This window comes from Opisthorchis viverrini (genome assembly GCF_000715545.1).
Source record: "Opisthorchis viverrini unplaced genomic scaffold opera_v5_171, whole genome shotgun sequence".
Taxonomy (NCBI): domain Eukaryota; kingdom Metazoa; phylum Platyhelminthes; class Trematoda; order Opisthorchiida; family Opisthorchiidae; genus Opisthorchis; species Opisthorchis viverrini.
The window spans coordinates 1,087,086-1,101,643 of NW_008751829.1; the positions used below are offsets into that span (position 1 = coordinate 1,087,086).

Sequence of the window (14,558 nt, forward strand, 5' to 3'; positions counted from 1 at the left end):
ACCCAAAATCTCGAATGATTTACATCGCTTCATTGTCTAAGTTTGAATGAAGTCGGCAGCCACAACACCGCAATCGCTGTACGGGATGCAAACTACTTGCCATTTTAATCAAATTGATGTCTTTCGTGCTGGATTTTAGGTGGTGAGGTTTTTCTCTATTTTGAGGGTGCCTCATCGTTATGCGTATTGGAAATTATTGAACTGACGACGTCGAACTGTCTCCACGTGCTTGTCGGACTGGTAACGGTGTTTTCGGTTCCCTGACGTGATACATTATTTATTAGACTACTGTATGCTCATGGCGCCCTTTCAAAAACAGAATACTATACAGCAAGCATACGAATGCGCCAATGAACTGTTTTGCAGTTTTGACTACAAATACTTCCAAACTTGGTAGTTCATCTGTCAAAGAATATGCTAAGCCTGGTTTTCACGAGAGACTCAACTTAGTCTCTCGTTTATGATATTCTACAACTGAATGTGCTGCACAGGACAGCCCCATGTTTCAGTTGGCACGATTTCCAAGATATTGCAGTTTATTTTCATAAAGGAGATTACTCAAATTCAGTTGAAGAGTATCCTAAACGTGAGACTAACTTGAGTCTCTCGTTAGAACCAAACTGCAAATGAGTGGAGTGTGTTTGTCGAAATCAGTACAATTTGGGTTCAAGCAGAACATATAGTTGAAGGAAACTCGGGGACTGTGCCTGTCTGATGGGCTCCAAGAAGGGCGAAACCGGTCGTGGGCCGTCGAAGAGTTTTCAGCAACCCTGTGAGTAGTTTTCTTCATGAAAACATGCTAAGCTGTTTTACCAATACAATGGCTGGACAAATCCGAGGTTTTCTGTAATTTGGAAGTCCATCTGACTGTACATTCTGGTTAGATATGACAAGCTAAGTTCTGCATTGAATGTTTGCAGATAGGTTGGACTATGACTCAAGCTAATTTCGTTTTTTTCCTTTTCACGATAATATCTAACGGATCAGATTTGCTTTTCACTCACTGATATACATTAGACTGTCAGCAGCGGGCGAGACTTTGGAAGGCTGCCGAAAGCGGTCTTACGGATGTGCCTCTGCGTGTGAACTTGCATTTTCCGTGTAAATCCAAAGTAGGATACTTGGTGAATAAGCACGCAGAGAGCAAAAAAGGAACCGAGGGATGATCTAGTTGGATGGTTTGTTTGCGAAGCCAAACATGCTCAGTGTCAAAACCTCCCAAGTCTTTCGCCTGACTGAAAGAGGAGTTGCCCTTTACTTGAAGCCTGTTATACTATTATACTACCATACTAGTGTGATAGCGTATTATTATGCTCGGGCGAGATGCATCAGCAGGCTCAATTTTCTTCTCTCGGCTAACAAACCATCCCAAACTAGGCCTTTTTTCTCTGAAGAGACCACTTAAAAGAAGAGAAACAGCACTATCCTGTGAAAGGTCGGATTTTTTAGGACTGTCCATGGCGAGGAAGTTTTCGTAAGAGCGAAAAACGAAGTTTTTGGAGAAGTAGTTTCTTGAAAATCTCAGAAGCCACCAAAACTTACAAAACGCGATTGTAGATCCTGTTATGCGATTGGTGAGAGTATACAGCACCTGCTTCCCTGATTATCTTTATACAGAGTAGCCTTATTCCGAAAGTCTCGCTCTTATTGGAGACTTCTTTGATTTGGCCCACTGAGTTGTCTTTTATCTTATAGAATCCCTCACGTAAAGCAGTGTTCGTAAAGCGGTAGTGTTCATGTATTGTACAGAAGGTGTACGGAGGCCAGCCGTCCCTAATAACTGAACACCACATCATTTGGTCGGATGTGTCACATGCAGGACATGGGCCAAACGAAGGCATACTCTGATTGGTAAGAATGCCAGCCGATCCGAGTCAAGCACCTTTGACTCGACGCTTCTCGCCTCCTCAAGGAGTTTCTAGCACGACCTTGTGGAACACCCTGTGATTACCCTATAGATACAGATGTATTGATTCTCCTTTTGTCTCCATAAAGAGGTGTGTAGAGATACCGTGCCTTCTGATATACCATAGTGGGCGGAGCAGGAAGCCAGGGGACCGATACAGAGTTGCACTACCGTCTAGCAAGTCACAACAGAAGGAATTCATGTTTTGAACCTGTGGGCGACTTGAGTTGAGCAACTTGGTTTTCATCTGGCTGGTAAATCCGTACTTCATATGAAGAAACGTAGGAGAATCCATTTGTCGATTCGCTCACGATTGCTTTTAAAAAGGAATAAACACTCACCTATCGGGGTGGGTGTTTTTTTGGTAGCTTAGGGCTAGTCTCTTATCAGTTCTCAATTTCATGGCAACTCTCACAAGACCATCCGGAGATGGTCTTGGTTGGAACATCTGGCTGGTAAATCCGTACTTCATATGAGGAAACGTAGGAGAAGCCATTTGTCGATTCGTTGACGATTGCTTCTAGGTCTTGCTTGGAATTGGTCCATCATGTGAGGCGGAGTTCATGTGAGAGATTATTGTTTCTAGACTTTCCTATCTATAAATCGCAAGGATATTTCCAGCGAAAGTTGCTGTTTTATTGTCCTTCATTAATCAGAAAAACCAGATTTCATAACCACAGTATAATCTTTGAGTCTCAGGTGATTGAAACTGTGATGAAATCGAGACAACGTTACCCTAATGCACCTTCAAACCAAGAATAGAGTTTATGCGGCGGTAGTAAAAAGGAAATGTTGCTTTGGTTGAATGAAAAGTAACTATCCATTGCGCTGACTCGCTCGATCAAACACTCGTACTATGATAAAAGTCACTGGAGAGAGGATAGTTGAGGTGCCTCAGTTAAGAAAATTCAATTCGATGTGGACACGAACAAAAACCCCCCGGGTATACTTGTTCAGCAAATCTAATTCTTGTCGAATATCAGTTTGAGCAGGCCAACACACTTTTTGTTCTTCCAAGCCAGTCTCAAGCTGAGTTGCATCCATTCTTCGAGTTATAATGGTGAAGGCAAACTTTTTTTTACTGTTCTATTGTATCACCCAAACTTTGATGCGTAATGCATCCCGTGTGTAGACAAAACAAATATCGCCTATTGGATCAGGTGCGCAAACACGGGCGCCAATATTATGCAGGGGACTGAAAAATGGACAGAGGAAATGGGACTTGTCTGATCGTTCATTGTTACCCGATGACAAATGACGACTGATCAAATGAATGGGACTTAGCTACGAGTTTCAGACGCAGTTGGCTTTACTTCATTCAGGCAAATTAGGAAACTGAGGTCTGCTCGTCTTCTTTGGTAATGGGATTGCAAGCAACTTGGAATTAGCCTTAAAATCACACACGTGATTCGATGCAAAAGGTTGTTCTTTTGTGATTTTATCCATCGCTTTTCCGTGAAAAACTCAATTCTGCCGTCAAACCGTGGGCTTTTGCTCCTTAGCGGTGATACCTTACCCTCATTCGCATTCCTGATTACGCAATAGCGACATTCCGGGTGTATGTAAACAAGGTATATGCCGAAATGTGTGTGACCGTTGAGTAACACTTCGTGTTTTTATTCATTCTTATTGTCATCTTGTTCCACATATCTGGAACATAACGGTTCTTGACAAAGATTGACGTTTATCAGCATGAGAATACAATCTGTCCGTACCTCATCCCATTGGTCCTTACTCGTCAAACACAGGGCTTAAGGTCCGTGTGGCACGGGCCAACCATAACTCGCTTAGATCACATTTCCGATTTACGAGTTCGGTCACTCCATAGTCACTTGTTTGTTTTGTTGTGGACATATATTGCTGACAAATGGACTACATAACTCTTCTGGATAACTTTGCTCCTGATGTTCTCTGTTTGTACTGCAAATTTAGACGACAAATTTTTTTGTCTTACTGTGAATATGGAGCTTTTGCAGGGCGATCATGACCAAAACCGCTCTAAAGACGCCTACCACAGTATTCATCCCTACCAGAAGATCCAAGAGGGAGCACTTGCGCGGAGAAGACAGTTTTGAAAGCCTGTTATTTTCTCTACTTCTATCCCTCTTCTCTTCTACGCCCTCGAGCAAACAAGCGCCCCACTTAATGGCTGATGTATCCCTCAAGAGAGACGCTGCAATGAAAAATGGCTGACCCGTGAAACGGTTGGTGAAACAAAGACTTTCGACGCACTATTCCACTATATCACCGAGCGCATGACAACACCCAGCTTTATAACGTTCACTTAATCAGGATTTTTCCTGATAACCTGTCGTTTGTCACTACTCTTTCAAGGAATTATCCTTGAGGAAAGTACATTTTAGTATCCTCACAGGTGTTTCACCGAAGGGAGAGTGCTGTGTGACTTGTACCATCAAAAGAGAGCAATAGTGCTACACTATACCTTACAGCGATAAACAAGAATTTTAACATCACAACTGTGAAGATCTTTCCATAACAATGGTGCTCTTCACATTTTTCGACATGAGCTTCAGCCATCTCTGATGTGTCGACCGTTATAATAAAGGCAGTTACTTATCTGTATTACAGTGTTATGAGTTCCTTGAATCACTTACCTGTCCATCGCTGATAGAAGGGAACCACCAGGGATTCAAATAGTTTCCCAGATAGTGGACTGTTCACAGGCTACGCTACTGTTCGCAGTATCAGCGAAGTCACGGATAAAGGAGGGTAATATATATGGGTCACTTACACGTTCAGGTGGAGAAACATTGAGGTCAAAAGGGCATAGTTCCTGCACACTAGAACCCACGCCTCGTACTGACTTGTGTTGTCGAAAAATTTACTATATCACAAGGCAGCTGAACTATGTGTCAACGGATTTATCCCACTACACCGCCTTGGAGCCATGGATTTAGAAGAACGGCCTTCTGAACCAGATTCCATGAATCCCAGATTCACCTCAACTGCATTTTTGCCACAGTTTTTTCAAGGTGCTAACTTGCGGGAACTTTACTCTGTTCCGGCGGGTCGTACCTCCTTTTACACATGGCTTTCCAGATGCACCCATCTGCATACCAGTTTGTTTTTGACAGCGAACTTGATGAATCTCGCGTTTTTGATGTTCCCTTCAGCTGTCTACAGGATACAATGCGATGTTTCATGAAATATCAGGCGGCCTGCTGCAGCACGCTTGTTTGAAAAAGAACATCATAGAAACGAGAGATTCAGTTGGGTTCCCCGTGAAAACTGATTCGCAAATGAGTGTATTTGTCGAAATCAGTCCAACTTGGGTTCAAGTTGACGGAAACTTGGGGAGTGTGCCCACCTGACGAGATCCAAGGAGATGGAAACTGGTCGTAAAATGTCGGGGAGTTATCAGCAACCTTATGAGTAGTTTATTACGTCTATACAGTAAATAGTTGTCCTTGTAATCTGTGAGTTTCACGGTTATGGTCTCGCCGTTCCGATTATTAAAAACTCGAACAGAGTACCAGCTTGCCTCTTACAGATGGTACGGTGGCTAAGTAGAGCATACAATAACACTAAAGTCATCAGTATTCATATCTTTATTTTCTTGTTGTTTTGTCAACAAACGGCTTGTAAAAACAGTGTTTGGCTCACTGGCGCAGAACTATGGGTTACGATTATACATTAGGTGGGTTGTTCACAGATGGAATTATCCAGGGCGAATATGAAATGCATTCAGAGTGATCACGCAGCCACACCGTTCCACATTCTAAAATGCTGTTGTGCTTGACTATCCATTGACACCATATTGACGCTGCACTATCCTTCAGAGTGACAGTGAAAAACACTCTGTCAATCGGTTGATCATCATCCTCATTATCACGGTCACGCCAGATGAGAACACTGGTGTTTCACTGTCATAAGACCTTGTCAGTTTGTTTGAATAAAGCCTTACAATGGAAAGAAGAGAAAAACGGGACAGGGGAAGTGAGCTAGAGCCAGCCTACGACGAACATCCGGGATGCCTACACCTCCAGAATTTGATCAGATGATCTCGATAGAAATTGACAGCATGAACGCCACTGATATCGGTTGATAAGTCATGTGGCTAAGTGTCTCCAGTAGGCGTCATGTTCCTGGAAGGGTAGGAACACAAATGGCCCACATCTTCATTCCCTTCTAGCACTCCACCAAATAAAGACGGAAAATCGCACTCGTCTTGAAAGGCGGTAACTGGGTCTGCGTGACACTGCCCAGTTACTTTAGCTTGCGGTACTAGATGCAATCTTTGAGTAAAATACAGTGCGCTTCAATGAAAACCCGTCTCCCTCAAAAGGTACCGTTCATGTGAGCAGAGAAAAGTTAATTTAGCAAGTATCTGTCATGTCTACCTGCCACAAGTTGAAGTCGGTATATTCACCGTCCATCACTTGAGAGAGCGGTTTTGTTTTGATTTCCTATCGAAATAATTTTTGTTTTTTCGAGTGGAGAAAATGGCTTCTGCTGAAGTGGTTCTATTGTATGTGCAAGGTGTGTGTGTGTGTACAAAGTACGTGGCTACACGGAAACGGTACCTTGTTTTCGTGCACAGTTGTTGGTGTCATTTTAACGCCGTCCAGAAGAATCGATTCCTCCTAACGGAAATCAAACCTCCGTTCGCCGCACCAACGGCATTTGACGTCACACGCTGAGTCCGCGCGAAATAGATATGCTCATCGGTTCACAAAAGCTGCAGTAATTCAAAGGACACCTGCAGAGAGCAGCCCATGGGTCGTCACCACACCCGCTTAAACACCAGCAGGAGGAAACGGTTGGATTCAGGACTACACAGCCGCACATTCACAGAGTCACCTTAGGAAACAAGAGAATTGCCAGTGATTCAAAAGAGGTTCCTCAGTGACCAATAGGACCAACACTTGTATGAGAATTCAAAACGACAGTAGAACAAAGTGTTCCGTCTATTGGTGGAAACAAGACAGCTAATATAGGGCGGTAATTTTCATAGTTGAATGAAAGCGGTGGAACAAAAGCAACCACTAATAGGAAGCATGAATGAAGTAGCCAAACCACAAGACAGGATCGATAAATTTATAGCACGATAGCAGCCGGTTTTATGATCAGTTCACAGATAACAGTCCGCTAAGAACGGATGTAATGTGTGTGTGTGTGTGTAGACGTTGGTCCTGTAATGAACGGTATTCTGGCAGAGCTACGTTGAGAATTTAGTCGTGTAGTCATCCTGATTTTTTCATTGAATTTTTCGTTCTCAAACGTCACTCGGTAGAAAATATCCATCTGAGAAATCCCACAAAACCCCTACCAAAAACGATCACACTCGAAGAACATCCGGAACAACCGCTGTGACAAAGACATTTTTGGCGGGGCGAACCGGCAATCCTTTTGCTACTTCAAATATCACAAGTGCTTTCATCTCAGAGCAGCAGTGTCGCTGTGAAACCTGACATCCTCAGAAAGTTTATAAAGCAAAATTTTTGGGCACATATCGTACTGAATTTTAGTGACAGAAGAACAAAAACAGATTGGCTGCCGACTGATTAAAAGTCTTTTCTCAATGAGGAGTATTTCTCAGTCACTCATTTGCAAATAAATTTGGTTTTCGCGAGGGATTAAATTGAATACAACTGAATGTGTTGCACACAGGCCACCTCATGTTCCAGTTGGCACGATATTATATTTTCATAAAGGAAACTACTCACAAGGTTGCTGAAAAATCTTCGATCAGTTTTCAGCAACCTTGCGAGTAGTTTCCTTCATAAGGAGTATCCCTGTTATTGTTTTGAAGCCTATACGAATTTGGTAGGAGGTTTCAGATAAACCAGAACGGACGATGCTGACTTCTTCATCCTTTAGAGCTGTTTCATCCGTAATGAAAACCATCAGCAGGGGACGTTTCACGAAACTTCTGTAGAAAGTTTCGAACCCACGACCTTCCAGCTAGTGCTTTGTGCACTCATCGTTTCGGCTACACATAGAGTGGCATCTTCTCCACAGGACGAAATATCAACTGAGTACGCTTATTTAATCCTTATGATGACCAGGGCCAACTGTGATGTCTCAGGAAGCCAGGCCAAACTTAACTAGGAACAATACACATTCTTTAGAACGGATTTTTTGCTTGCGCACGTTTCAGAACGCGCTTTATTTGTATACCCTTGGGTGGTACTAAGATAAACACCGGATAAATTGGTACATCAAACGAACTGAGGAAAACCACTGTAATCAGGTGAGTGAGTGATAACGTTGGTCGTGGTGGATAGGTTACGAAACTAACCGCTGCAGGAGAGCTGTTCATCAACATCACACAATGTTCAGAGATCAGATTCGTTCTGGAGTTACTGGTTCCAAAAAGATCACTGAGGTAAACTGATACACGAACTGTGGATAATAGACACGCTTCAACCAGTAAGCAGTTTTGCCTTGGGTTCGGTAAAAACCTTTCACGTTCGTTTCCACGTTCCCGACACGATAGCCGACGACACGAACTTTGCTCCTGTTGCGACCAATCAACAACGCATAACTCTCATCGTTTTGGGACCTGAATGTCTGACATGCTAGAGGGGCTTGTTCGACGGTGAACAGCTAAACTACTCATGATGCTTGGGCGACGTCTCTGGTTGGCCTGTTGTCTTCAGTGACGTCCATGAAAACCAACTGGAATAAATGCTCACCGGTACAAACGAATGATTATTTCTTTTAAACAAACCTCATGTGAACAAAACTTTTACAAATCACGCAACTTTCTACCACCAACGGCTCGGCAATACTTAGGAGTTGGGTGTGTTTGCCCGACAAGAATTCACGACTACTGAATCAGTCGACCAACAGAACTGGATCGCCGTTCAAGGTGCCTGGTAAATCGATCACACCACGCATGCTTCTTGGTAATCACTCGTTTGGGCAGCCTGTGAAGAGTTGGCAGCATACCCGCGTCACATGTCCAGGGTCCAAAGCCAAAAATAGGCGAACTTTGAATACAGTACTTTTATGCTTTGGTGTGAGCTATCCAGGGTACTCGGGACAGGACAGGATGAAGGCTGCTCGAACAAGATTGATGCGATTACGTGCGTGTGTGAATCACCTTTGTGCGAATGGGTGTACTTTGGCCACCGCTGGTTTTAAAATCTGCCAGGAGAAGACATTCCCAACACCACTCCTGAGTGATTTAGCAGTGTGATTCACGATTCGTATTAGTGTTTTCTTGATCAGTTGCTAAGATTGCTCATCCGAGCTTTTGCTCAAATTTCTCGGAGTTTACCGACAGTCTCAGCAGCAAGGATCAAAGAGTCGTACATTTTTTCAGCAAAAATCCATTGCACGATGGAACTAGTCACTTTTCTTATAACTGGGGTTAACGGACGGATGATTGATCGGATTAAACACCGGTGAAATTCTTTGTAGCCTGGGCTTCTTTGTCGAGAGATGTCATTTTCAGGACGAAATTGCCGTCAAACTTGTAAAAATTATGCTTTTGGAGACTGCTCGTTATACTGGTGATTTGTCAAATCGATCGGCGCTGACGATGTGTGTGTGGACAAAAAACTTCAATCGTGTATTATTTCATACACCGAGTTATAAAAAAAGGCTTATTTGATCCGTACATTTCAGTTATGCAACTGCCGAGCTAGACGCAAGGGTACTGTCTGTAGCAAGATGTGTGGCGGGCTAGGATCAGTTGGAGGACAAATTTTATTTTGGTTTGCTGGTTTCCAATACTTGGGTGGTCAGGTTTTTTAAAACATGAATGCGAGTGTGGCCACTGTGTTCTTCCCATCTTAGGACACATGAAAAATGTCAAGCTGTCTAAACAAAAGATTCTTGGAAGTAGTTTCGAAGACATTGTGTGGTATAGACCGTGAAAGCCAGACTGAAAGCCCTAGAATGTTTGACGGAAACCTAGCCTTGGTTACCGACTATCATCATTTATGGAGGACTACATCTTCCATGGCGGTAAGCACCAGTGACGTATTGCTGCCAATGATGATGATGACGTCCTTTATTCTCGATACGCACTGTGCACGGTTTCGAATCCACACTCTTGCCGCTTCAGATAGATCAGTTGGACCGCGGGACTCGCCGAGTATGAAAGACTGGTACATCACTAATGGACCTTTGAATTTCTCAGCATAACAAAAATGCTTGATCAAGGTCCTGAAGTTACAAAACCAAACCGATTTGCGTTGAGTTGGATTGTTTTTTGATGGGAGTGGAGAAATTAGCTAACATGTTGATACATGGAGCATTAAACTCCTTCCACCCAGACTATTCCCACATGAAAATATCGCATCCCAAGTCACCGTGTGTCGCAGTTTCCAGGGCCGAAGTTCCCAGTCGTTTCAATCATAAACTTGTCCGGTAGAGCCATAAAAGATGAAAATTCCACGTCATTCCAACACTTAGACCATTTTCTTTCTAGCACGACTAATGCGCTGCTGTCTGTTCTGTTGTAATATGCCTTATAAGTGAAGTGGGCCACAGCCCTTGTTGTTGCACTCGTCATTTGCTTGAAGGAACGATATCTCTGGTGAAACCGAAATATCGAAGGGAAACGAAACATGTCATGCTGGCCAAACTCCCAGAGAGCTTTCCGAATAAACAAGTCAAACACTCCCTCGTGCCTACTCGAGAATAATTCATTGTAAACTCACTATATACACTCGATTTCAAACCAAGTTGGTTTTCAAGGGGAATCCAGTCAGCAACCTGATGACTAAAGTGTTACGTCTAAAAGGTTGTGAATTCTCTATAGAGGAAAATGTCGGTAGCTCAGTTAGTGTAGATGATCGTTGGCTTGTTTGCTGAGCTGGGCAATTTGAGTTCAGACGTTTCATCACCAATCGAGGTGACATCATCAGTGCGTAGTTGTGCGTAGCGGTGGGTTAGTGGTTGTGCCACAACTACTAACCCACCGCTACGTGCCACTACGCTCCCCGATAACGCACTGATGACTTCACCTCGATTGGTGATGAAACGTTTGCAACCAAATTGCCCAGCTCAGCGAACAGATCATTTTTATTCGCTTGTCAGAGAATTGAAGAGCAATCCTTCTTGAGCGACTTCACTATTCACCGAAAGAAGATGATAATGCCGTGTCTCATGCACTCAAGTGTTCCGTGCCCATAACCAATTGGGACCTGGGAGGCTTGTTTAAAAACAGCGCAGTGGATACAGTTTTACCAATCGCCTGATCATGCATAAAAATGTCACATCAGTTAAGATCACTCACAAAGTTTGCAGGACGAGCTGAAAGGATGAAAGTTTTGCTAAAACGTTTTGGGGGTTGCCATCAGGGTGCCTCAATACCTTTAAGACGACAAAATAGTGCTGTGATTGTGTTTCAACTATTTCGACCAACGTCTGCAGGCCAGTCAATGCCAAAGAGCCGAGAACCATTCAACTACACTTTCATTCTCATTGAGAATCATCAGCAGTGCGTATCTGATGAATCTCTACGGCAATTCGAACTCAAAGCCTCCAGACTAGTAGTTTGAAAACTTAACCATATGGCCACGAGAGGCTGATCAGAAGCGGGGCTTAGTCGCACCTAGACAGGACATAGTACCACTCATCATTCAGTCACGGGAACCTCACGCGGTCAAGTCATGAATGGCCCGTTGAGCGACGAATATTCAGATGACAGATTCATTTAACTTGGCTTACGATTTGTCAATAGTATGGTGAGATTTGAGGATTTAACCCGGTTCAATCTTTGCCGAAAGCGGAGAAGCACCATACGGTTTTTTCGTACCTAAATAGAATCATGGTCAGTGCGAGTTAATCAAACTGCTAATTAACGGCTCGGAGCCGAACGGTTTAGTTTTCAGCTGTTATCCGGAGGGTGGCTAGTTCAAACCTTTCTGGGAATTCTCGACACGGGTAGTTCTGATGCTTCCAAACAAGGATGAAGCAGTTGTACAGTGCATTCTGACGTTTTCGACATAGATAGGCTTCACTGTCAAGACGGACTCTCGGCTAGACTTTCCAAATCCTTCACATCAAACGTACATGCCACCATGTACTACAGTCATTGTGCATTATAACTAGAACGTCTGCACTTGTAATGCTGGGTTGTAAGCCAAGGCAAAAACCCAGCTTCGAAGGATTGATTCTTTAGATTTGTGGCCTGTAAACGAAGAAAAGCCAGTTTTTGAATGATGGCGGTCGATGGAAAATTCCACATTTCGGAATGTGGAATAGTGCAGGAGATGATGCAGCCGACATCACGGATAGACACGGACCATCAGATTTCTTTGTTTGGAAGTGTAAACCATTGGTCACTTTTTGGTTGAGCTGATGAAGGCCAATTTTAAGATGTCTATGAATGGGTTGATACAGTTCGACGATGTTATCCACCCACCCGTATGACACTAATGTGTAGTCAGATTGCGCACAGTAGAGCCATTTCAAACGGAATGTGAGATTCACTTTATACGAATTTTTAGGCTTCAGCCTACGTAACAATCTGAGCGGTGGATATTTCAGGTCTGTATGTGTTCATGCAACTGAGATTGAGCTGCCTTGAGAAACCGAGAAACACAACAGTTTATCTGCTGAAAATGACCAGTAGAACAAATTTAATGTAAATTTTTCATAGAGGATAAACTTCAATTGAATGCACGGTGAAGGCCGTTGGATTCTTGTGCAGAATTCAAAAGAGTGTGCATGAAACAAGTCTCGATATACGTTGGTCTTAACCTACACAAAACGGGAAATCTTCGTTTCACAGGGTGTCTGAATTTCAAGATAACAGTACCCAATCTTGACGGGCCGGTTGAAGGACAAGTCATTTGAATTCTGGATCAATATTGCACCTTCTTTGGGCAAGAATAACGAGCTGTTCAGACCAAAAAGAGCTGATAAGGACTTATTGTCCATGCGAGTTGTTCTGTCGAATGGAATGTTCGATAATCGATAAGCCAGTAGCCAGAGGCAGAATCAGGAAGCTTATTTTCTATCGCATGGCTGCTAAAATCCATGGGATGAGTGGAAAGTACACAAATTCCACAAGGATAATCCTCTATGCCCATAATGAGGGAAGATCTACTTTGGCAAATTTACCTTACCCGGATAGAAGGAGCAACAGACCACCGTCTTCCTTGAGGAGTAAAGGGAACACTCGAAGCTCTTGGAACCGATCGGCGCTCATCGGTGCAGACTGTGGTAGAGTGATTCCCTGTAAATTTATTGCAGGGTAACGTCTCCCTTTTGACACAAAACTTTAGTCAGATCAGGTAACTCGGTCAAGTTTAAATCCAGAACGCTGTGTGCACAATCTGGTCGAACAGCAACCCCAACTTGGGAGAAAAACAAGCTTGGAGGAAGCGAATACGTGATGGGTTTGATTAAGTGGGACTGAAGAAGAGTACTGGTACCGGCATTGAGGTTACTCAAAGAGTATTAAACCCAGCCTACACTCCAGAAGGAAAAATCGTAAGCACGGTAGTGAGGCCAATAAAGCACCCCGTCACGGCTAAAAGGGATCCAGCCTATGTGCATGGAATTAATGGCTGCACTAAGGTCAGAAAACTACACGCCAGAAGTGGTGAGCACCAAGAAATGAATATCAGACGCTGGTCAGAGACTTGGCGATGGCTGGGCATATTTTAGACAAAGCACATAGAACAGATCTGGAAATTGCAGAGGTTTTGAGGTGTGCACCACAAATCACACCACAGCAGAGGCAGTGGAAGTTGCCAGTCCCCCCTCGGGTGATCAGCACATGGAAAACGGGTTTAGATCACTCGAGCTGATACACGTGGCGGTGTGTACTTATCATTCAAACGGAATCATTAAAAGAAATCATTCAGGTCTACAAAACACTCACGTAAACCCTTTCCGCTCACCCATTTGTGGTAGGATTAGCTCACTCTCACACACACAATCTACAAAAAAATTGTAAACGAATTCAAACAGAAACTTCATCCAGAAGAATCCCATCCCAGATTATTGTAGAATGTTCTACCTGGCCTATCAATGTAACATACTCGTCCATATTAATTGGAGCTCAAAAACCCTTATCCGATATCTAAGCCTGATTAAACCAACTGTGATTATTGATCAGTTCTCTGTCTGCCCTGAAACTCTGCTAACCTTGCAACCCAGTCACCTTACCTGACGAAGCTTTTGCGTCAGCAGTTAAGTGTTGCCTAGCAACAAATACACCGCCTGATTTACTAACCACTCTGAAGCTTTGAGAGAACACATTTGTAAGTGTTTGGTTCCGAGAGATCACCAAGTTCAGTGTCTGGCTTTTGGGTTGCAAAATTGTGCCAGAAAAGTGAGAAGCACCGTACAAGCACGTGATTCCTGTTTGAAAGTGCGTATCCAGTGCAGATCGGAGTGAGCACCGTCGATAACTCAGTCCAAATGCGTGAGTGGACTGCTTTTCTGAAGAAAGACGTCCTGTCAAGCTGCTGCTGGTTCGTACAGCTGAGTTGTTGTGCGCTTTACTTCCATCCGAAGGAGTGAGGGCGTGGATCACTCCAAAAGTTGGTAACATGGACAGTGCTGCCACTTTTTGAGGCAAAAAGCAGGTCTACAGTGCTCCTTGGGTGGCAAGAGCCAACCGCTTCAGGTAACGTGGCGCCCGACTGTAAGTCGCACAATTGACCTCAGCCACTTGTATGTTGGGGATGTCAGTATCCCCAAGAACCGTTTATTTTTC

The 14,558-nt window shown here is 43.6% G+C and overlaps 1 protein-coding gene across 1 annotated transcript; it reads right to left on the reverse strand.

The window, feature by feature from the left end:
• Positions 1-2,992: 2,992 nt before the first annotated feature.
• On the reverse strand, positions 2,993-13,040 carry T265_07494 (hypothetical protein; the record flags this gene model as incomplete). The annotated part of the gene is made up of 2 exons (XM_009173027.1): positions 2,993-3,101; positions 12,958-13,040. 2 exons carry the CDS (start codon positions 13,038-13,040, stop codon positions 2,993-2,995), a joined length of 192 nt encoding a protein of 63 aa, XP_009171291.1.
• Positions 13,041-14,558: the final 1,518 nt, after the last annotated feature.